Source organism: Panthera tigris, chromosome E1, assembly GCF_018350195.1.
Source record: "Panthera tigris isolate Pti1 chromosome E1, P.tigris_Pti1_mat1.1, whole genome shotgun sequence".
In the NCBI taxonomy this organism is placed as follows: domain Eukaryota; kingdom Metazoa; phylum Chordata; class Mammalia; order Carnivora; family Felidae; genus Panthera; species Panthera tigris.
Window position 1 is genome coordinate 24,339,621 of NC_056673.1, and position 25,494 is coordinate 24,365,114.

At 38.9% G+C, this 25,494-nt stretch overlaps 1 protein-coding gene and 1 long non-coding RNA gene across 9 annotated transcripts in view; one reads left to right on the forward strand and one right to left on the reverse strand.

Annotated features, from left to right (window-relative positions):
* GGNBP2 (gametogenetin binding protein 2) overlaps positions 1 to 19,410 on the reverse strand; it is a 34,429-nt gene extending 15,019 nt beyond the window's left edge. For 2 of the 8 annotated variants that reach the window (XM_042966860.1, XM_042966856.1), the window contains exons 1-7: positions 19,225 to 19,409; positions 18,532 to 18,727; positions 9,291 to 9,371; positions 7,778 to 8,031; positions 4,838 to 4,936; positions 916 to 1,041; positions 710 to 823 (exon numbers count right to left, since the gene is read on the reverse strand). In XM_042966860.1, the coding sequence (XP_042822794.1) occupies positions 710 to 823; positions 916 to 1,041; positions 4,838 to 4,936; positions 7,778 to 8,031; positions 9,291 to 9,371; positions 18,532 to 18,624 (767 nt within the window). In that variant the 5' untranslated portion in view covers positions 18,625 to 18,727; positions 19,225 to 19,409. Of the gene's footprint in view, positions 1 to 709; positions 824 to 915; positions 1,042 to 4,837; positions 4,937 to 7,777; positions 8,032 to 9,290; positions 9,372 to 18,531; positions 18,728 to 19,224 lie in introns of all 8 variants that reach the window. The other 6 variants (XM_042966861.1, XM_042966858.1, XM_042966857.1 and 3 more) reach the window with 6 other exon arrangements.
* Positions 19,411 to 19,464: 54 nt separating this feature from the next.
* Positions 19,465 to 20,541, forward strand: LOC122233628. The gene is made up of 2 exons (XR_006211277.1): positions 19,465 to 19,756; positions 19,873 to 20,541. It is a non-coding gene; the product is annotated as an uncharacterized LOC122233628 (long non-coding RNA).
* The last annotated feature ends 4,953 nt before the right edge of the window (positions 20,542 to 25,494 follow it).

Sequence of the window (25,494 nt, forward strand, 5' to 3'; positions counted from 1 at the left end):
TATATATATATATATATCTCAGGTCAAAAAACACACAACCATACACCATACATGTGACAAATTTATCTTAAAAGAGTACAACTCCCCCCAAGAACACCATCTCTAGATGGTTCCCTTACCAGTTTCCTTTCCTACTGCACTCTCCCTCCCTACGCATTTCCAAATGTTAATGACACTTAGAAAATTCCTTTGTAAAGTAGTATTCTAAAAAGAAAAATCTGAAGTTACTTTTTTAGTACATGAAGCACACAAATTCCAGCTCTACTTTTAGGTCTTGACAAATAATTATAGAAGAAATAATTCAAAATATTACTAAATGAAAGCTGCTAAATTAAACTTTGATTTTTAAAATGACAACATGAAATGCTTCTATCATAAAAACAAGGAATACTAGAGTTTCCAAAGTGGTTAAGTACACTTTACTCAATTAGGCACACTTTACTGGCTTGGAACTAACAGGCCAATAAAATTTAAAAGTAAAAATTACAGAAAGAGGAGATGCTGGTTCAACATAAGAAGGCTAACATAACACTAAGAGGCATCCCATAAAGGAACTGCTTACCCTAACATTAAGCTCTGCTTAGTACCACGTATTAATGGGAAGACTGAAGTGATATTATATGAAGAGGTGACAGGTCAATTTGGATGACCGAGAGGGCATTAAAGCACCTTCCAACTATACTGTGATGACCTAAAGGTCAAGACTTACCTGTGTTTTCGCAGGTATGTTTCTAGTGTTTCTAAGAGACAACTAGAGTCAATTAAAACTACTTCATCCCTGCATTCTTGGGACATTAGTTCCCAGACGTCCATCCAACAACCTCTGCAGAAAGAAACAAGTATTAGTGAAAAGGAGGAATATATAAGGGTAAAACATTTAAAAAAAAGGCAGAGTAAAGGATTGCTTGATTTTACCTGGCTGTTCCCTGGAAAGGTCCATAATGGAAAATGATCCTACACTTGCTGTCCTTCCTGTGGTCTTCACTACTTCTCTTATCTGTACTTAACTTCTCTGAACTGACACTGCTACTGCTCCCTTCACTGTAGTACAGTATAGTACAAAGCTTAGTGACACTGAGATAATCTGAAGGAATAATTTCTATAGTCTAAATTAAAATCAAGAACTCTTTAATACTTATATTATTAGTAGATTAAGTTTGCAAATTTGTATATAATTACATATTAATTTTAACCAAATTAAAGTGTTATTTAAACATATGCTCATATCTTTATATATAAATTTTTGTTCAACTATTAAATTTATCTGACACAACTTAACATTTACATTTATCAAGATACATCTCATTACGATACTAAGCATTTTATGAGCAAATCTACTTGGAATGCTTTAAAGTTAACAGGGCTAAAAAGTATTACATTATCACCTACAAAATGGATCAATCTTCCAAAAATTATAAATTCTAACAAGTTTTGATCTACTTAATGTGATTTTATAGCTAACCCATGGCAACAAAACTCTTATCTACCTTCACATTTATAAGTAGCTGGGGGGTAAAAAAATCACAGATTAATCTAATTAAACAAATTTTTACATATACTTAAAGAAAGATAGCACACGAAGATGACCACTTTATACAACTTGTATCAGTAAATACTATACAAATAATTTAAAAATTACTAAAAATTTCCCAGACTCTCCTTCCCCCACAGGTTTCAGTATAGCGCTGGTCATGCATTTTGCTTTGTTGCAGATGCGCATTCCAGGAGAAATGTGTGTCTATATTCCATTCAATGATAGTCTTCTTGGTATTTCATGATTCTGAACAACTGGCTCCTGCCTGTTCTGCAGGTCTCACTACAGTCCTAGGAATTCACTACCTTGGATGCCTGAGATGGAAAAACCTCTGAATCTTTACTTAACCTACTCTATATAGCTAAATAGGTATTTCTCAACTCCCTGCCCACCACCTAAGGTCGTATGAACAATGCAGCTCCCTATTCCCTGTCACAAGGGCTCAGGCAAGGTTCAGCAATGTAACTTGAAACAAAAACCTCAACCACTGCTCTGCCTTCCATGTTCCATCCTTCCACTCTTGACTTCCATATTTCCTCTTTTTCTAATTGTGCTTGAGTGACCCATAATCTCCTAAAACTGATTAACCCTCAAACTCAAGTTCTCACAGTTGAGAAAAAGGCTCATGAAATCAGAGGCTGGGGAATGACTATTATATTAGAACATGAAAGCATTAATCTAAAAAATACTTTTAAAAAATGCCACAGCTCAAATCAAAATTTTATCCACAGTCTCTCTCAGCTCAATGTCTTTGTATCACTCCTTCCTTTCAAGATCAAGCTTTCTGAGAAAGAAATCTTTGCACTCCTACACTTTCCACTCACAGATTAATCCATTACACCTTAGACTGCATTCACTGTTCTGCCCATTCTGATCTGGATTGTTTTCATTCAACTGCAGATCTGCTCATCAAGATCACCAATTATTACAGTGTTGCTATATCCAATGGACACTTCTGGGTCCTTGATGACTCAGCAGCACTCAATACAGCTAACCAGAGTCCCCCTGAAACACTCTTTTCCTCTGGCTTCCTCCTACCTCTCTGGCCACTCTTTCTCAAGTTTCTTTACTGGCTTCTTTTCTACCAATAAACTAAATTCCTCAGCATTTTTCTCTCTTACTCTACTCTCTCTATAGGTAGATTTTATAAATACCGCTAAGATAATCTTCAGTCATCAGCTACAGGCCTACAAGTGTAGCCTAAACTTTTCCTTTGGATCTCAAACTTACTCCCAGCCAGACAATAACTTGGGGTTACTTGCATGGATACAAGAACATTCTCCGGAAGGCTGAGCTGGATTGTTGCCACTGATTAGGTTATAACCTAATCAACTGTTAATACTTCCCTGGAGAAAGTCTAACAGAAAGAGCGGGGGTGGGTAACAATGCAAACATGTAAAATGGAGTCACAGTAGCATACAATGGCGGAACCATCCAAAGTGGAGGAGAGGGAGTCTTGGCTAAGTACATTGTACTCCCTGGCCTGCTATCCATGCTTCTGGGAATAACTGAAGCTACCTTAGGAGACAGTGTTCAAGATCAACTCATACTGATTCCATAACTCAGCAAACCACCTTCTAAAACATTTGGCTTCTGATGTAGCAGGGTGATAGCTGAAGGAGAATGTGAGGAAGTTTGTGGAGGTTCGGTTTTTGTTTTAAACCGAACGACAGGAAAACATAGTTGTAAGCCAATTTAGCAAAAGTAGGTAACTTAATAATAAACTTAATGATAAAGCAAAGTCATTGAGAACAACAGGAGATGGAATCCAGAGCAAAAGTAGAAGAACTGATCTTTGAAGGAAGGTGGCAATGAGCAGATATGTAAGATATTGAGATGTCTATTGATCTTTGGTTCCTCAATGAAGAATATTCATAATAAAAAAACCCAGAAGACAGTCTTTTATAATACAATACAGCTGTGTGGCTTTGGCTAACAAGACATTCAGGTAAAGGTTACGGTCTCATGAGAAAATTAGACTGAATTTTACTTTCAAAAAGTCAGGAAATCTCTATAAAGATATTGGTAAACAAGGTACATAAAATAACAATTTTCTTTAGATAACCACTTTAGGTTGTACAGAGCTTTCCTGAGTTCAGAGAACTCTCACAGAGATATCATGTAGTTGGTGATTCTTGTCAGGATCCTGATTCTAACAAATCCACGTAAGAAGACATTTTTAGAGACAGCTGGGAAAATCTAAACTGGGTATTAGATTATTATAGTTAATTTGGTTAAGTGTTATAATGGCACTGTCATTACCAAAAAAATGTCCACGTGTTTAGAGATGGATGTAGAAATATGTAGGAGTAAAATAGCATGATGCCTGGGACTTATTTTAAAATACTTCTGCAAAAAAAAAAGATGGATAAATAAAACAAATGTGACAAATCTTGATAACACTACTGAATCTGGGTGAAGATATCTGGGAAGTGGGGGCAGCAGTTCTTAAATAGTCTCTCTACTTTCCTATGTGTTTGGCAGTTTTCATAATAAAATTTTTAAAAAATTTGTTTCTGAGTATAGGGGAAAAAAATTCTTAATAGATTATTAACATACCACTACCTGGTTTTCCAGGTCTTTTTATCAGGAAGAAAAATATCTACACAACAATGATATCAACAATACCAACAAGATATTAAAAAACTAATTTTTTTTAAGTAATTCAGAAATATAGTTTTCATACCATCCCATTCACTTCAAAACAAAAGTTACTTCTTAGAAACCTCCTTCAAATTTCATGGCTTTCACTACTCTCAACCTCAAGCAATTTTGTAAGCAGTAAATGTGACAATGTGCTGGGAGATGGGGGCAAAAGCAGCCCTGGGCATTGTAGAAAAGAAGAAAACTGCAAATTACATAAATACATATGACTACAACTAATCCAAGGCTTTTTTTTAATCCTTGATAAATTATTAGGGAGACCTAGAGATAAGAAAGACAAGAAAAATAATTTACACATTATGACTATCATATAGATCAAAAAATGATATATCACTACTTTGAAAAACTTAGTATTAACTAAATAAATTTCCATAAAGATCTCCAACCTCCTTCCTCTGTAATATATTTAACAGAAGGAAAAAAAAAAAACTTCAAAAGAAAAAAATCAGACCTATATTGAGACCCTACCCTACACAGTCTCAATGCAAAAAGGCTGTATAGAATTAGAAGACAGATTTATTTTAACCTATGTTATAGTGTAACTAATAAACTAGTTGAATATTTTTTCTTTCTACTAAATGCGATCAACATTTACAATCTTAACAATTACAAAGCATCTTAATAGTTGATTCTACTTACCCCAAAGGTTTTGGTTTGTGTGTATCTAAGGAGTGCAACTGACATCTCTTGTTCTTTTTACTTTTTGGAATAGCATCTATCATGTCGTTTAGTTTGGACCTAATCAAAAATAAATCATTAAAAGTCTGATTAACATTCATTTGTCTTTAGAATTTTCAAAATCTCTACTTACTACCTTTAAAAAAATTTTTTTTAACATTTACTTATTTTTGAGAGACACAGAGAGACAGGGCATGAGCGGGGGAGAAGCAGAGAGAGAGTGAGACATAGAATCTTAAGCAGGCTCCAGGCTCTGAGCTGTCAGCACAGAGCCTGATGTGGGGCTCGAACTCATGGACTGCGAGATCATGACCTGAGCTGAAGTCGGATGCTTAACCGACTGAGCCACCCTACCTTTTAGTGAGAAGTATATTTGAAGTATTGTAGACATATCCCTTACCTTGAAAATTTCTCATCAAACAAATGCTAACCCAGAAGAGTCTGTATACTTGTCCTCTCCATTCCATTCCCAGGCTGTCAGTATGTTGGAAGAGACCTGTGCTATTCAATGTACTCACTCCCTTAGACTGTATCTGTCTCATTCACCCCTGCATCTGCACTGTATCCAGCAGTGTGCCTAACACTCAAATATTTTATGACTGATTGCTATCTCTCAACCATCTTCCCCTGTGCAAACATTATCTAAATAAGCACTATCCTTGATAAGAAAAAAACCATCAATAGGGGGCGCCTGGGTAGCTGAGTCAAGGTTGGGCATCCGACTTCAGCTCAGGTCATGACCTCACAGTTCAAGAGTTGGAGCCCCAAATCAGGCTCTGTGCCAACAGCTCAGAACCTGGAGCCTACTTCGGAATCTGTGTCTTCCTCTTCCTCTGCTCCTCTCCTGCTCATACTCTCTCTCTCTCTCTCTCTCTCTCTCTCTCTCAAAAAGGAATAAAAAATTTAAAAAATTCTAAAAAAAAAAAAAAAGCCATCAACAAAAATTTTGTGCAAATATAGAAATGCGTACAGCTAATATCCACACCCTGCATGCAACCAATCAGCAAAGCCTGTCAACTCTAACTTTTGAATATATCCAGAATCAAATCACTTATCACCTCCACCATTACCACTCTGGTCCAACTCGTCTCTCTCACCTAGCCAACTGCAACAGCTGGCCTCCCAAATGGTCTCCTTGCTTCCACCTTTTGCGTTTACATTCTAGGCTTAGTAGCTGGAGTGATGTTTTCAAAACAAAAATCACAGTATGTTACTTCTCTGTTCAAAAACGTTCCAACGCTTTTCTGAGGCAGAGTAAAATTCCAAAGTCTCTACCACCACCTCTAAACAGAGTTTGGTCTTCAGACCTCTTCTCTTTTCCTATTTACTCACACTTTGGTGACCATTTGATCTTATGGGTCTAAATTATGTACGTATGCATACATATAGCTCAAATACTGTACGTATAGTTTAAATATGATATACATACGCTGATGACACCGTTTTTATCTCTAGAGCAGACCTCTCTAAACTCTACCTGGATGTCCAATTGGTATCTCAAACTTAACATGTCCAAAAGTGAGCTCTGCGAAATTGCTCCTCCTAGTCTTACCCTTCTCAGTAATGGAAACCATTTGTCCTGTTCTTTATTCTTGATCCTGAGATCAAGACCTGAGGCTGAGATCAAGGGTTAGATGCTTAACCCACGAAGCCACCGACGCACCCCAGTCCTATTCTTTAGATCCCAAATCTGAGAATCATCCTTGATGCCTTCCTCCATATCCATTCTATCCAAAAAATCCTACTGGCTCATTCCTCAAAATATATCCAGGATCCAACCATTTCTTACTACCTTTGTGACCACCATACTGGTCATCATTATCTCTTGCATGGACTTTAAAACGGCTTTTATTTCTCTGCCCTTCAACCACCCTTCCACTTATTCTTGACAAAGAGATCAAAGTAAACCAAAATTCAAGTCAGACCATGTTACTCCTCTACTCAAAACACTCCCAAATCTTCCAGTCTTACTTAGAGTAAAAAACAATAAAAGGGGCACCTGGGTAGCTCAGTTGGTTAACTGTCCCACTCTTGGTTTTGGCTCAGATCATGAACTCATGGTCCATGTGATCAAGCCCCAAGATAGGCTCTGTGCTGGCAACACAGAACCTGCTTGGGATTCTCTCTCCTCTCTCTCTTCCCCTCCCCCACCCCAGCTCTCCCTCTCAAACATTAAAAAAGCAACAACAAAAACTCAGGATGGCACTACATAAGTAGGCTTTTTATTACTCCTCTGATCTCACCCTTTTATGTTTATTTTTGAGAGAGAACACGTGTGCACATGTGCAAGCGGAGGAGGGGCACAGAGAGAGGGAGACAGAGAATCTGAAGCCGGCTCTGTACTGACAGCAGGCAGCCAATGCAGAGCTCGAACTCACAAATGGTGACATCACGGCCTGAGCCAAAGTTGGACGCTTAACCAACTGAGCCACCCAGGTGACCCCGGTCTCATCTTTTATTACTATTCCCTTCATTCATCTGGCTCTAGCCACAATGGCTTCCTTACTGTTCTTCAAACAGGCCAGGAAAACTTCAACCTCTGAAACCTTACAATTGCTGGCTCCTTCTCTTCCTTCCCCTGGATATCTACATGGTTTACTTACTCATTTCATTCAAGTCTACATTCAATGTCATTTTATTAGAGAGGCCTTCCCTGATCATCCTCCATATTAAATCCATCCAACCACTCATCTCCTCTACTTGTAACTTAACTGACAGAGCATATATTTGCTTACTGCCTGCCTTTCTTCATATGAGAACAAAAACCATATAGTCATTGGCACACAAAAGATACTCAATAAATTGTTCAAGTTGAACTCAAAGCTTTGCCCCTACCAAATTTAGTAAAAAAGCTACCAGTGTTACCAACAAAGTCATCTTCCCCTCATTGATTATACTTACCCATGTACATAAAATAAGGTATAAAGCTTCTTTGCATCAGTCATGCAGCTTCGAGTTACAGACAGGACTCCCTTGGGGCCTACTGTCAGGGGTTCAAGGGCAGGATTTCCAGACTCTACAAGCTGGGAAAAGAGGCGCTCCACACTGCGACGACAACCAACACATGGGACAAGCTGAGAAAGTGCACTCAATACTTCCCGTGATGTCACCACCATGGCAATACTTAGATCTTGCTGCTTAAGCATACTATGTCGCTGAAAGAGAAAGAAAGAAAATTGAAGAACAGTCCTTGAGACATAAAATTTCTCTTGACTACTTCTGGTTCCTATTTTTGTGTAGTAAGTACAACCTGGAAAGGGTTTGTGATCTCTATCTGCAACTGAGTCAGAAAAATAAGTCGGCTTTCCCCATGGTGTACTGAATTTGCTCCACAAAGCTCCTGTTTTGGCAATTAAGGTATAAAAAACTCCGCTTAGCCTGTCAGGACTTAACAGTATGTGCCCCAGCATGGTGAAAAGCAGCCCTGGATCTGGAAATTTAGTGTTTGTTCACTGAGTATTAAGCTTAGTACACTCACTTGAAATAAAAATTTTAAAAGGCAGAAAATAAAGGAACAACACAGCTTTGCCATGTCTTCCTCTCAACTTTTAACAACACACTATGTTTAGCTACAGGAATCAGGTTAGGATGATGATCACGTACAGCAGCAATTCTCAACCTGGAGGTATGGGCAGGTGTTTTACGGATTAGTAGGAAAGAACAAGGCCTATTTTACCCATGTAGGAGCCTACAGTGAGTAACTAAAATGCTGGTGCAGCATATGAATGTTATCTGTTGGTTATGACAAGGTAGAAAAATGACTGAGAATCTCACCACAGCTGTAGAGAAACGGGCAAAACTCTAGTAAATAACTTTTACCCGGATGGAGTTAGTTATACTACAAATAATGCTTCCAGCTTTACAAAAAAGGATGGGAAAGTAAGATACTCCTAAGAATTTTCTCACAGTTACCATCAACCTTTCATTTTCCAAAGTAGAAAAAGAATTTTGAAGTAACAATTTACCTTCCATTATCTTGATTACATACAGGGTTTTATAAAATATCACAGTTTAAAAATTAAATAAAAATCAAAAAAATTAAATAAAAATCATAAAATTTGCAGCACAGGATTTTTTTTCTTTTTTTTTACTTGAACAAACAATCAAACAATCACTACAGAAGAAAAACAACAAGTTCTCAATGAAAAGTTATATATTTTACCTTTCAAAAACAAGCAAAGATGGCTTGGTGAAACTAAAGCCTTAGGGACACAGAAAATGATAACATCACCAAATCTCTTTCACATAACAGCAACATAAATATATTCATTGTTGCACTAGTGAAAGAAAGCAATTTCAGTGCAATCTTAAGGCCTAGAGAGTCCTAGGTATTAATACTTAAAGCTAAAATTTTAAATGACTCTTCAAAACACACACATACACCATTTAAAACATTGATTTTTAAAAATATTACCTGAATAAACTGCTTTAGTTGTGCACTATTATTTTGATGCCCATCGAGATTTAGTACGTTGTCAGGAAATTCCATCACCATCTTAATATGCAAAAGAATGGAAATCAATTATTTTATCTTCTTTGAACACATGCTACAAACTATTTTATAAACTCCTAGGACAGAAATAGACCCCTAAAGCAGGATTTGCATATCCCGGTCCTGCCCCGTCAAAAAAAGTTAGAAACAAAACAAAACAAAAACTCAAGTTATCCACATTTCTAAAGCCAGAAATGGTATAGTAATTAGAAGCAAGGACACCGAAGTCAGGCAAACAAGAGTTTAACTCCCAGCTCTACCACTTACAATCTAGGTTGTAACTCTGGCAAGTTACTTAACCTGTTTGATTCTAAGCTTCCTCATTTGTAAAATGAGTTTAAGTAATAATGTTTAAGATCTCATAGAGTAGGTTGTGAGGATTAAATTACATTTAAAAGTGTTTGTTGCAGTGCCCAATAATAACATTTAATAAGTAAAATAACCTGATATCTTACATTAGACAAGCATATTTTTAGCTGTTTCTTTTAACTACAAAATAGGGTAAATTTTATAATGTAAATGATCATGGGGCACCTGGGTGGCTCAATCGGTTAAGTGTCTGACTTCAGCTCAGGTCATGATCTCACGGGTTCATGAGTTCAAGCCCAGCATGGGCTCTGTGCTGACAGCTCAGAGCCTGAAGCCTGCTTCAGATTCTATGTCTGCCTCTCTCTCTGCCCCTCCCCCGCTCAGGCTCTCTGTCTCAAAAATAAATAAACACTAAAAAAAAAAAATTGTTTTTTTTATAATGTAAATGACCATACACACAATATATGAAATACTCAGAACAGTACCGGGCACATACTAAATGTCTGCTCTGATTATGAACAAAAAGGATATAAGGTATTTATTCAACTGTCAAAATTCCCTACCAGAGGAAGATCATGGGGAATTACTAATTAGCACATGTCACTTGATCTGTGATACCACTGATTATGAGAAGTACCATAGTTACATACCACTGAGAAAGAGCCATTATAACTGTTAGCTGTCAGCAAATGAAAGAAACATCCCAATTTCAGAGATATTAAAACGTGGGGCAAATAAAGTATGCCTTTCAAAACAATGAAATAAAGTAACACATTTATATCTTAACTAAAACATTGTTAAAGGTATCAAACATACTGTGCTAGGACAAACTTCTATTTCTAGATGACAAGGATCACGAACTCCTACATACTCAGAGTGAAGTCATGATAAAAGACCCATTTGAGACAAAAACAAAACACTACAAATACCCCAACCAGTTGAACATGATCTTAAAACTAATTCCTCCTGCACCAACCAGCACCACAAAGACCTGCTTTTTTAATAGTGGTAACCATTCTTTTTCCTCCACATTAGACATGAGAGCCCTAAAACATGCTTGTTCTAACAATAAACTAAAGACTGAACAACAAAGACAAGTGTAAGCAATAGATTGATCTTTTCTTGACTTGATAAGGGGGCGGGGGGTGGGAGTACAGGATATGTGAAGTAGAGACAAGTGGATACGAAGGACGGACAATGATGCAAGCAACAACTCAACACTCCAGGACTCCACTATATTTCACAAAACGAAAAACTCCAGGTACAATATGATTCAAATGACTGTATGTGTGCATTTTCTTACAGAAAAAGAAAATACATGATATATTAGATGTGGCCTATCTCTAGGCAGCGAAAAGATAGAGGACTTTTTCCTTTATGTGTTCCTACCTTTCCCAAATTTATTACAATGCACATATACTGTTTATTATCAAGGAGAAAAATTAGTGTTCCTTGCTTCCAATTCTATATTCATTATACTGTACTTAAGAGACATGCTTCCATCTCAATAGCTTTTACTGTTCTGGAAGTTTCTTCCCTCATATAGATTATATATCCAAATCTCATAGGTTCAAGGATCAATTATCGAATTTCAGGTTAATCGACTTCTCTCTAGTTTTCCCTCTCATAGTCTTATTAATGTCTCCAAGAGTGTTAATTAATTACTATTAATATCTCCAAAGAGTAGTAGTAAGAGGGGAAGCCATTTAGCGTAGCTTCATTTACACTGGGTATTGTTCTAAAGAAGCACTTTCATATGCTAACTTTACCAACAGTACTAAGTAAAACTGGTCACTGGTCTGCTTTAACAAGGTGGCCCTAAATGAATTGGTGAGAATGACAGAAATAAATGGGCAAAAAAGTCTAATGATCCATACTATTATATTTAGCAGTGTTTGCTCAAATTAAAAAAAAATTAATAATCCCCAGACTTCCAGCTGAATTACAAAGCTGTAATCATCAAGACAGTATGGTATTGGCACAAAAAATAGACACTAAGATCAATGGGACAGAATAGAGAACCCAGAAATGGACCCACAAATGTATGACCAGCTAATCTTTGACAAAGCAGGAAAGACTATCCAATGGAATAAAGACAGTCTCTTCAGCAAGCGGTGCTGGGAAAACTGAACAGCAACATGCAGAAAAATGAACCTGGACCACTTTCTTAACACCATACACAAAAATAAACTCAAAATGGATGAAAGACCTAAATGTAAGACAGGAAGCCATCAAAATCCTCGAGGAGAAAGCAGGCAAAAGCCTCTTTGATCCTGACCGCAGCAACTTCTTACTCAACACGTCTCTGGAGGCAAGGGAAAACCAAAGCAAAAATGAACTATTGGGACCTCATCAAGATAAAAAGCTTCTGCACAGTGAAGGAAACAATCAGTGAAACTAAAAGGCAACCGACAGAATGGGAGAAGATATTTCCAAATGACACATCAGATAAATGGTTAGTATCCAAAATCTATAAAGAACTTATCAAACTCAATACCCAAAAAACAATCCAGTGAAGAAATGGGCAAACAACATGAATAGACACTTCTCCAAAGAAGACATCCAGATGGCCAACCGACATATGAAAAATGCTCAACATCATTCACCATCAGGGAAATACAAATGAAAACCAGTGAGATACCACCTCACACCTGTAAGAATGCCTAACAACAACAACTCAGGCAACAACAGATGTTGGCAAGGATGTGGAGAAAGACGATCTCTTTTGCACTGTTGGTGGGAATGCAAACTGGTGTAGCCACTCTGGAAAACAGTATGGAGGTTTCTCAAAAAGTTAAAAATAGAACTACCCTATGACCCAGCAATTGCACTCCTAGGTATTTATCCAAGGGATATAGGTATGCTGTTTTGAAGGGACACACGCACCCCAACGTTTATAGCAGTATTACGACAACAGCCAAAGTATAGAAAGAGCCCAAATGTCCATTGATGGATGAATGGATACAGATGTGGTATATACATACAATGGAGTATTACTCAGCAATCAAAAAGAATGAAATCTTGCCATTTGCAACTACATGGAAGGAACTAGAGGGTATTATGCTAAGCGAAATTAGAGATACAATGCAGATGAACATAAAGGAAGGGAAGCAAAAATAATATAAAAACAGGGAGGGGAACAAAATATAAGAGACTCTTAAATTTGTAGAACAAACAGAGGGTTACCGGAGGGGTTGGGGGGGGGGGGATGGGCTAAATGGGTAAGGGGCATTAAGGAATCTACTCCTGAAATCACTGTTCCACTATATGATAATTTGAATGTAAATTTAAAAAGTTAAATTAAAAAATTAATAATCCCAATTATTAGATCTATGAAAACTGGTAGAAGATAAAAAATAGTTAATAGTACTGAACAGTTAACTCACATTATGTTATCTGGAATCACTACACGGTTTAAAACACAAACAAACTGAACTGTCAAGTCAGAATAAACGTGTAGGATAAACTTTCAAAGCCATGTAACTTAACAGAACACTGCAGGACACTCAAAATCTACCATGTAAGCAACTAACACCTTGATTTGCATTCTCACCAGTTTGGTACAAATGTATCAAACAATTACATATCTACTGCCACCATAAAAAAGAAAATTAAGATCAAAGCGGCCAATTTAAGGAACAAAGAATGCCTCTTATTTAACCAAATCAAGGTCTCTCCTGCTTGGTTCATAGATGAAATCCTAAATTCTCCATATAAATGAATTATTTTTATTCTTATCAACTATGTTTTATTGTTTCAATAATTAAAGCAGAGATCAAAGAACAAATCTAACATACTGAGACCTACCAGCTGACCTTTAAAATATATATAGTGTAGGGGTGTCTGGGTGGCTCAGTCAGTTAAGCATCCAACTCTTAACTCCAGCTCAGGTCACGATCTCCCGGTTCATGATATGGAGCCCTACATTGGGCTCTGTGGTAATGGTGTGGAGCCTGCTTGGGATTCTCTCTCTCCCTCTCTGCCCACCCCTTCTCCAAATAAACTTTAAATAAAAATACGTATTATTTAATGGGATAATACCTGCATTGGGAATCCTTTCTAAAAGGTACAACAATGCACAGGGTGAAAAAAAGTTTCTTAATGCTCATTTCAGATCATTTCATTTTCATCAAACTAGTAAAGATAAATGTCAAGATTGGGTCTATTACCGTGTTTTTCCTGTGTTTCACTGGCTTGGATAATTCTAAATTTTCTCTTGTACTTAATCTATACCACCCTGGTTACAAACTCTGCACTTAATATTTTAAGTGTCCTTGCCTTTCAAACACTTACAGTAATGGCTTTTTACCTTGCTGTTTTCTGGCCAATCACTACATGCTCTTTAATGTTGAGAGAAGACAGTAAGAAAAAAGGAAAAAGAGAAGGCAAAGAGGATAGTAGCACTATTTTTCCCCATTCTTTAAAACCACTTCCTTGACTTAATATTCAGTTTCTAGGTTACCTAGAGGAAGACAGTCATGTAAAATATTTCAGGTGTGGTTTCACAGAGGCATCATTAGTGTTCTGCTTCATGATGAGGCTGCCTATCCCTAGCTAGCCAAAAATAGAACCAGTCACTGTCCTGCAATTACTGTCTTATAAAGTTTATTGAATCCATTACCCACTTTCACTCTTGAATATCTGTCCTGACCATAAATAATCTGTTTTTAGCACATTTTCACAAGCTCTAACCAACATTATTAAATTTTTATTTATTATTTAGCTTTACTTTTCTACTTCATCCTCACAGGTATTTATAACATCTATCGCCTCTGGTAAAATCAATTAAATACCTAAGAGTTGTAAGAAAACACTAAGTACTAAATTTAACAAATGCTAAACACCTAATCCCCAAGTGGATATGCCACCATTTATTATGTTTTAATGTCTTTGTTAAAAACCATTATCAAGGTCACACCTGATGGCTCAGTTGGTTAAGCATCCCACTCTTCATTTTGGCTCAGGTCACTATCTCACAATTCTTGAGAACGAGCCCCATGCAGGACTCTGCACTGACAGAACAGATCCTGCTTGGGATTCTCCACCCCTCTCTGCACCTCCCCTGCTTGCTCTTTCTCTCAAAATAAATAAATATACTTAAAAAAATTATCAGGGGTGTCTAGGTGGCTCAGTCCATTAAGCGTCCATCTCTTGATTTCGGCTCAGGTCATGATCTCATGGTCCGAGCCCCACGTAGGGCTCTGCATTGACAGTGTGGAGCCTTCTTGGGATTCATTCATTCTCTCTCTCTCTCCCCCGCTCCCCCCATGCTCTCTCTCTAAAAATAAATAAGCTTAAAAAAATATTATCTAAGTCTTTAGTCCACTTAGATTATTTGAATTAGGAGAGTAAACTGCATCCCAGCAATATTGTAGCAATTTGACAGCATGTGTCAAGAACTTTATAAAAGGTTCTTATCCTTTGATCCAGTAACTGTAGTTCCAAAGCCTGAGGAAAAAAAAAAACTTTAATGGAGAAATTTATGCCTTATTTATATCCCTATAGCATTATTCATAGTAAAAAATAGAATCATCCCTATATCCACAAAGGAAAAATGATTAAATTATGGAATGTTACACAACAAACTACTACATGGTCAGTAAAGCTACTTGGGGGTGCCTGGGTGGCTCAGTTGGCTGAGCATCTCACTCTTGATTTCAGCTCAGGTCATGACCTCAGGCAGTGAGATGGAGCCCTGCACTGGGGTCCTTGCTAACAGTGTGGGGCCTGCTTGGGATTTTCTCTCTCTCCCTTTCTCTCCGTACCTCCCCTGCTCATGCCTGCTCTCCCTCAAAATAAGCAAACATTGGAGAAAAAAAAAAAAAAAAAGGTGCTTAAGAATGAGAAGAGCAAATGTCCTCAGTATTACATTCAGCAAAAAAAGCGAGATATAAAATGTTCTAGTAGACAATACATTTCAACTCTGTATCTATGTGTCTTTGACTAGAATTACAGCAAATGCTGCTATATCCTTAGTTATCTCTGGGAAGCAGAATTAAGGAGAATTTTTTTGTTATATGGTAATATTTAAAGACTACTTTGTAAGGATATAAATTTTGACTATTCTTTTAAAAACTACTCACTTGAAAACTATAATTCTTCAAAAATGTCTCTAAAATAAAATCTGTAATCTGTCCATCTGCTATTTTATAATTCTAGTAACACAAAAAGAATTTTGGCCATATAGCATACCACTTTTATAAATATTCCACTAGCTTACTTATTTGGTATTTTCTTAAATACACTTATATCAGCACTGTACTCTAGTATTCAAACCACAAAATTACAAAATGAGTCTTAAATGTGGATTCAACATGCCACATAAGAGGAGGCTACTTCCTCATATACAAGCTTCTCGATTTTATTTTACAAATCCTAAGGTAAAATCACAGGTTGAACTAAGGATAGAAGTTTCAGCTTCTGTTACCAAAACAATACAACATCTGTACCTGAATTGTGAAAGTTGTAACCAGGCTTAACACCTAGGTCCTAACAAAATTCTAAAACCACTTTAAAGATCACACAATGTTTTTTCAATACCTACGGACCCTAAGAACAAAGACCAGACCAAACGTTAACTTCAGGGATACACTGCCATCAAACTATCAGTGGACCAGTGAGAGCATAAACTTCTGCTACAGGCATCTTCCCTCCTTCTTCCCCAACAGGTGTTTGCTCTGCATTCTTCTTTTAAGTAGTATTTGGTAGAACAGTTCTGAAAGAAACTTATTTTCTTAAATATAATGCATTCTTGACAAGAATTTTCACTAAGCACCATTCAGGGACTATGCACAAGTTCTGAGACAAAACAATTAATAGTCCCACTCATTCCTAGTGACAAAAACCAATCTAAAGCCAAGAAAAACTGTACCTTTTGCTAAATTAATGCTATTGTAAGATATTTAAATTAAATAATCCTAAATTTTATTTGCTTTGGCCACAAGTCCACAATACAATAAAAGCAAAACTCAACTACCAGGTTCAATCCAATCCCAACTTCTCTGGAGAAATAAGTACAATAATATACCACAGTGCAAGGTTCCATCTTTTTCTATGGAAAATTTTAGAAATTAATACCACTGTACAGAGAATATAAAAACACCCACTGCTTTAAAGTTCTATATGACAGATGTATCAAAGCTGCATTCACACAAAAGGTGGTTATGTGACATAAGGAGAGAATCAGTGCCTATAAAAACTCAAATTTATGTTGGTTTCCCCTATGTTTTGATATCATACATTCAAAAGTAATCTTATGTCTAAACCCATAAGATTTTTTTTAAACATCAAAGACATTCTGGGACAATAATCATAGAAGATTGATACCAAACTATGGTGCTCTAGAAAAAGTGTTTGTGTTAGAGTTGGAAGAGAAAAAAGTAACAAATGAACATCTATTATTTTTCAAATTGAGAAATGCCCTCATTTCATTTGATCAGAGTGCTTGTTTTTTTTTTTAACTTAAAATACAATTCCGTTACACTTTTAATGCAAAAAATGCAGAAATCATAACAAGATATACAAGCACTTTCAAATGCACCAACACAAATTCTATTTACCTTATGTCAGGCCAAATTTACCTTTTTCTATGAAAAAAAAAATATATACATGGGTAAGTATAGATGCTTTCACTTAAAAAGTTCTAACAAATCAAGTCATTGAATAGCTCTTCTAATCCTTTTAAAAGTACTGCAGCTCAATCAAATTTTAATTGAGACTGGCAAACAGAAAGGCATAGAGTGGCAGCTCTACAATGACTTGCATTTTATATAAAATTTGAAAAAACTTCGATATTTGCCCAAAAAATTCAACAACAAAACAGAACTGCTTCTGAAAAACAGAAAGGTACAGTTAATAAGGCAAATGTGATAATATGAAAAGACTGAGTTACACCTATCAAAACAGGCAAATGTATAATACAAAGCTTCAGCATCATCAAAATGCAGATTTCAAAAATATTTGGAAAAGGTTCATTTCATTTCTTAAGAAATAGTGGCAACTGCACTCATTTCCTGTTCAGATTCAATTCAAATTTCTGCCATTTCCTTTCAGAGGAAATAGTACAGCAACACAGGGCAGAGGGTCAGTAATGCTCTACTATCATCAACTCTAAAAAACAAAACTACCCTGAGTGGGTTTTGACACTCAAGATGAGCAATCAGCTTTTTATAATGCTCTTACACATTCAATAATTTTTGCTTCATTAACAAAAGGAGAAAAGGCTACCTGTAAACTAAAAAATAACTATTGCCAAGAAAACCCATTTTGAAGAGTCACGGCTTAGCAATACAATCATTTCAAAGAGTTTTAATATACTGGGCGATATGAGGCTATTTGCAATGAAACCAAATCATTTTAGTGAAATCTTTCCTGTACAAGAGCATGTCACTCTGCCCTCAGTAATTATGCTTCTGTAGTGAGCTACAGTATTGAGACAGAAAATATACAGGTAGCAGTGCAGCTGCGACATTTCCAGATAATTAAGACTCCCCGAGGGTAGGTGGATTCTGTAAAGGATAGGCCCTAAACGCCCAGGATCCTTCAACCCCTCTCCGAGACGCATGCTTTGGCAAAAGCAGCGTCTCATAAAGGGGCAGGGGAAAGGAAGAGGGTTCAAAAAGGAAGGAAAACCTGGCGAGAGAGGCTCGAAATGCTTACGGAGCGCTGGGCTAGGAGCCCGCAGAGGTTACCGTGCGACACACTGCAAAGGCGAGTTTGTGGGGCCTGCCGGAGAGAAGGCCTCGCCTAGGAGTTGCAACACACTCTTTCTCCAGTGCGCAGCGCTCGGCCTGGGGGAGGGGGAGGAGGGGAAACAGCTGCCAGGGGAGCGGCGAGCCCTGCCCGGCCCGCTCACCGTGAGAGTGTCGTCTATGTAGAGAGGAATCTGTCTCCTCTCGAAGGGGAACTCCTCCTCCCCGTCCCTGCACACTGCCACCAGTCGCGCCATCGTTCCCGACGCTGCCGTTGCCACCGTCACCACCTCCTCCCAGCTGCCGCCGCTGCTACTGCTGCTCCTGCTGCTGCCGCTGCCGCCTCCTCCCAGCTCCTGCCTGCAACAGCCAAACCCCGCGAGCGTAAGCACCCGCCGCCTCGCAGCACTTTCGCCACGGGGGTGGGGGGGAGGGAGAAGAGCAGGAGGGCACGGGAAAGCGGGACTGCGTTTCCCATCACCCGATTCCACACGCGCTCAGCCAATCAGCGCCGAGCAGTGCCGGGACCCGCCCCCTCGCGCCTCTCGCCCTCCCCAGCCCCCACCCCCGCCGGCCTCCAGTCAGGGTCCAAAGGAGAGGCGGAAGGGACCCATCGGCCCCGGGGCTTCCCCAGCCCGTCACCAGAGTCCCAGCTCTAGGACCCCACCCACGGCCTCAGCACCACAGCCCACCTCCTGCTTTCCGCCGCCGGGGACCCCTTCCTCCCCTTTCTTGGAGCGCCCCGCCCAATCAGTCCCCAGGGCTGCAGTTGCCCGGCACGACCCCGCCCCTGGGAGGGGTCGACCCCGCCTCAGCTCTGCGGAGTCTGTAGAGGGAGGCGCAGACCCCTTCCTCACCCTCCTCGGAAGAGACCTCTCGGTTCTGACCTTCACCGTTTTCCTGGTCGCCTCCCTGACCCCCACCTCTGCTCCCCGTTACCGGCTGACGAGGCCCGCGTCAGGGCCGGCCTTGGCGGGAGCGCGGCTCCGAATGCCGTTTCCTCTCCAGGCTCAGTCAGCCGCTCGCGCCACGGGGAGTGGGGGAGGGAGGGCGGGGGACGTGGGGAGGGTGGGGCAGGGAGGGGCCGAGAACGCTGGGCGGAGCCCCGCCTCCTCTCGCGATACTGTAGACCGACGCTCCCGGGTCGCCTCTTTCGAAATTCTGGTGGAGGGGGTGGGGTGTTCCCCAGGGTACCTAGAGCGTGTTACCGACCCTTTCCCCCGAGTCTAGCTACCCGAATAAATCCGAAGTAGGGCTGCCAGGAGTGAGTAGGCCCAAACCTCTGTCCCTGGCCGCAGGGGCCTGGGAACGGCTCTCCCGAGGGCCGAAAGGAGCCGAGCCGAGCTGACTCAGGGCCGACCCAAGGGTCGAGGCCCTGGGAGGACTTCGGTAAGTGGGGAGGAGCTGAGGCTTTCGCAGTCAGTGGTAGCAGAAAGCGAGAGTGAGGGAAGGGGAGAAGACGAGCGTCTGGACAGTAAGAGACAAACTCTGAGCTTGGTTTCCAGGTACTTGACGCCGCTTTCCCTGACACCCTGATTGACCAGGGGCCTGCCGCATCACTGCTTCCCTGATTGAGACTGCGTCAAGATCCCACTGAGGGAAACTATTAAAGTGCTGATAGGTTAGTGTTCTAGTTGCTACACTAGAGGCAACTAGGAGACTATCTGGAAAGTGGCCTGTGTGCAGCCTGGCCAGAGAAACTTCTTGGGCCCGGTTAATATTAACAGGGACACAGGACACGGATTCCCTTGGGCAAAAGTACTGGTACCGGCCAAAGGCCCTTCCCCCGACCCTCTTCTGAGAAGCAGATCCGCTGTAAAGAGGATTCATCTACCCTCTGTGTGCCACAACGTACTCATTTTCTACCTTGAAGGCTTTGGAGGCCTGTTGTAAAACCAAAATAGTTGTTGGGAAGTATTTTGCCTATTAAAGTCTTGACGATTTTAAGGATAAATCCATTTGCTGCTCTTAAAACTAATACTGATGACAGATCTATATTTCCTGGTAGAGTATGCTAGAGCAGTGATACTGATCTTTAAAAAGTATTTTGGTCATCACCTGAAATCTTAGAGACTCACAACAAAAAACCCCACAGTGCATCTTTAGCCATGTTGACTTATGACATTGTGTTGTCACTGTTAGGGTAGGTGACATAATAAACGGAAAGAATCATTGTTCAGTCCCAAAGGTGTGATTATTCAGTGAGTATTATTTATGTCTTTTGGCCATGTTAGGAGAGCAGAACAATATGATAGCTTGGATCCGATAGACAAATAGGAAGTGCGTGCAGCTTTTGACAGGTTAGATTACATAGCCAAAATCTGGACTTTTGGATGTGTCATGTAAAAACATTCCTCTTAGGAAAAAATACTGTGGGTTTTAAGATCTAAAGGTGCTCTTATAAAGAGTAAATTAATGTACCTACTTTATACCTCGTTTTATTTATTTATTTATTTTGAGAGAGAGAAAAAGCATAAGTGGGGGAGGGGCAAAGAGAGAGGGAGAGAGAGAATCCCTAGCAAGTTGTGTGCTGTCAGCACAGAGCCTGATTTCAGGCTTGATCTCACAAAGCGAGAGATCATGACTAGAGCCGAAACCAAGAGTCGGATGCTTAATCTACTGAGCCACCCAGGTGCCCGCCCCCCCCCCCCCGCCGCTTTATACCTTTTAAGCTTCCTTTGGATTGTAGTTAGTAAAGGACATTGAAGATGACAAGTTCAATATATAGGTGCTGATTTTAATTACTTTCATTATTGAGCACACACTGGGTACTAGCAAAGAACTGAGTATTCACCCTGGGGATTTAAATCTTAAAAAGGCATTAAAACCCAAATATAAAACATGATGAGACCACAACAGTCTCTTTCCATCTGCGATTACTTTCCCTGATTTGGATTTGTTTTTTATTAAGTAATCTCTGCATCCAACATGGATCAAACTCACAACCCTGAGATCAAAAGTCCCATGCTCTACTGACTGAGCCATCCAGGTGCTCCTGGGTTTGTCTTTTAAATCCACTAAATACACTGCTTAACAGTATCTTTGGACAGTGTTTCACATACTTTAGGTATTCAGTGAATACTTACTGTAAGGTTAAAAAGGTAGATAATTTGCTAGATAAGTTGTTCTTTCTCAAGCAAGTAAGGTGATATAGCCTGGGTGCTCCAAATATGATAAAATCAATATTTGAGGGGAAATGCTTAGAAAATTATTTCACTGGGAGCACCTGAGTGGTTCAGTTGGTAGGGCATCTGACTTCAGCTCAGGTCATGATCTTATGATTCGTGGGTTCGGGCCCTGTGTTGGGCTCTGTGCTGACAGCTCGGAGCCTGGAGCCTGCTTCGGATTCTCTGTCTCCCTCTCTCTCTTTGCTCCTCCTCCACTCATGCGTGCATGTGCGCTGTCTCTCAAAAATAATAAAATAACATTTACAAAATTAAAAATTATTTCACTGGAAAACAATTTTTAGAAGTTTTATCTATTGGGGGGGGGGCGCCTGGGTGGCTCAGTCGGTTAAGCGTCCAACTTCAGCTCAGGTCATGATCTCACAGTCTGTGAGTTCAAGCCCTCCTTCCGGCTCTGTGCTGACAGCTCAGAGCCTTGAACCTGCTTGGGATTCTGTCTCCCTCTCTCTCTGCCCCTCCCCCACTCATGCTCTGTCTCTCTAAAATGATTAACATTAAAAAAATTTAATAAAAAAGTTTTAACTATGTATCTTCTTAATTTTAGAGCAGGCACTCATTTTCACTATTGGTCTAGCTTCAGCTAAAACCAATACTGCTGCAACAAATATTTCATGACTTAAGTCATGAAGAGAGCCTTTAGAGAATTTAGAGAGCCTTTAGAACCTAAGAACCTTTAGAGAACTTAACTCTAATTGACAAAATAAGTTATTACATAAAAAAGCCATTTGTTGCCTATTTTAAAATTTCAATATAGGTATTGTGAAATACAAGGTTGAAGGATTGGAAAGGCCAGGAAAGAAGGCAGTCAACAGCAGAGGACATTTTGCTGGTACCTAGTAACAGTTGAGTGATGGAGAGGTGATAAATCATCAACAAAATACCATTCTTTTTCTTATTTGGTCCCTAATGTGTGAGAGCCAGCCATAAAACTCAAGCATGAATGAGATATGACTATTTGCCAAGCTACTTAGGGTTTAAGAGAAAGAAGAGGACCTAATTTTTCCTTATATTATTTCTTATCTTCATAGACCACACATAAATTCTTGTGGAGCAAAATAAAACTTTGTATGATTTATGCATCATATTGGACATCAATGCTCAATAAAAATAAAACTGGTTGCTATCTTCCAAACACAAGCTAGCTATTGATACATATTGGTAGGTATCTCCAGTTTAAGTTGGGTAATTTAAAGTCATGGGAATGAGTCAATTCCTTAAGATCATCGATAGAATAAGGTCCTAGACCACGTTATACTCTTTTTTTTCCCCCTTCCTTCTCTGTCTCCACAAATTGATAGTTGAGGGTCACCTAGCTGGCTCAGTTGGTGGAGCATGGGACTCTTGATCTTGGGTTTGTGAGTTCAAGCCACATGTTGGGTATAGAGATTACTTAAAAATATTCCAAAAAATTGACTGTTGAAAATTAGCTAATTAGAATAACTTATCGTTGTTTTCATAATAATAACCACATTGTTTTACGTGGTAGTAAAATCAATAGCAGAATGTAAATTTATTTAAATTGCCGTGGTTGTCCAAATCTGAGGATCTGTGAATTTGGTTTTCTTTTTCATGAACTGACAGTGGGAAGTTTTGTTGTGTCTGTTGAAAATAGAGACACACAAGGAGCCTGGGTGGCTCAGTCAGTTAATTGTCTGGCTTCTATGCAGGTAATGATCTTGCGGTTCATGAGTTCCAGCTCCCCACCAGGCTCTCTGTCAGGGTGGAGACTCCTTTGGATCCTCTGTTACCCTCTCTTTCTGCCCCTCCCCTGCTCGCACACATTCTCTCTCTCAAAAATAAATAAAATTTTAAAAAAAAGACACATTTCCTCCACTTAAATTTTTTTAAAGGGAAAATAATGTCTACAAGTTAAAATATAAGCCCCTCGAAGGCAGGGACTGTCTTACTTTTCGTTTCCCCAGTATCTATACCTGGTACATTGGAGCTCAATAAATGAACGATCTCTTTCTCTTCTATAAACTAGAACCAAGTCAGCATGGTCTTTTCTTACTAATTGTTTTGTTTTTATTAAGCTATTTCATTAGCTTTCTCTTACATGACTTTCATAATTAGAGGTGGAAAAAACATAGAGTACACTTTGTTCTTTTATGATTCATTATCTGTAATTGTGAGACATAAACTTGAGAGATATTTAAGACCTGGAAAAGAATGAAGGAGCAGTTACTGACAAGAAGCAGCAGACCAGTTAGACAACGTGATCATTTAGTCATGAAATAATTTAAATTACTTTTTTTTTTTTTAATGAGAGAACAATATTGTTAGAGTCTCCTCAGCTTTCCAGCTTGGAGACTCGAGCCTATTTCAGATTGTGGGTCTCCCTCTCTCTCTGCCCCTCCCCTGCTTGTGTTCTGTCTCTCTCTTTCTCTCAAAAATAAATAAACATTAAAAAGTTAAAAAAATAATAGATTAATTCCAAATATCATTGATTATAGTTAGCAAAAATGCCACATAAATACTAAATTAGCCATTAACATAATAAATTGAAGTAAACCAATTAGTGTAATAGTCATATTTAACGACTTAAGGAATAAATTTTTAACTAATTTAGAGGCAGCTGATCAAAACAGAAAATTGAAAATTTAATGTTAGAGGAGGCTCCACCCATACTACAAAAATAATCCAGGTTGCTTACCAAATATAAAATTAACTTGAACATTCTGACCCTTGCCTATTTCTATAATGATTAGATTTCTACTTGAAAATAGAAAACAATAGGCAGATTTTAGTTCTTTTTTTTTCCACTTAAAAAAAAATTTTTTTTTTTTTTTTTTTTAGCATTTATTTATTGTTGAGAGAGTGCAAGCAGGGGAGGAGCAGAGAGAGAGAGGAAGACACAGAATGTGAAGCAGGCTCCAGACTCTGAGCTGTCAGCACAGAACCTGACACAGGGCTCGAACCCATGAACTGAGATCATGACCTGAGCCGAAGTCAGATGTTCAACCAACCAAGCCATCCAGGCGCCCCTTTTTCCCCCCACTTTAAACAATATACAGGGAACATTATAATCAGAAACTAAGAATTTTATATTTTTAAAATCTTAACAATTTTGAACAGCTGGTTCAAATATCTACTTAGAGTTTTTAAATGACTCAAATTCTCAGTAGGATATTAAACTTTAATATAGCTTAGTTGTATTAAATCAGCCTAGTACATGATTTTCTCACTGGTTCTCTTTCCCTTTAACATAGTAGATGAGATAAGGCCCCTGCCCGCCTCTCTAGCTTATTACTTACTCCTGTTTTCTGAACTCCAGCCTTGAGTTTCAAGATGTACTAGTTATCCTCCCAACTCAGGACCTTTGCTGAAGGATACATTCTACCTAGAATGCTGTTTACCCCTTCCCTTAACCACACACATGGTCCTCAGACCATCCATCAGCTCTAGTTCAAAAAAATACCATCTAGGAGCACCTAACTGGCTTAGTCTGTAGAGCACACAACCCTTGATCTCAGGGTTGTTAGAGCCCCATATTGGGTGTAGAGACTACTTAAAAATGAAATCTTTAAAGAAATACCATCTGTGGGAAAAACTTTGACTCTACTAGGTCAGTTCTTGATTTGACACTCTTGGCAACCCATACTTCATGACTTAACACAGTTTATAATTGTTGTTCAGTGTCTGTTTCCCCACTAGATTGCAAGCTCCAAGATATCAGGAAACCTGCTTATCATTCCTAGCATAGAGTTGGCTAAAAAAATAATCAGTCCCAAAGTAAAACTATTGTCTCATAATTACTAGGCATGTAAACTGCATCATACAATTCATTCCATTTGGAGCATTTAACTATTTTCTGACTTTGTGGTATTTAAGTATTTGATTATAAACACTTGCTTTCATATACTTAGGCTTTTTTAAAAGGTTAAAATTGAGCAAGTAAAGAAGTGTTGACAATTCCACAATTCACACTGAGATGTTTTCATG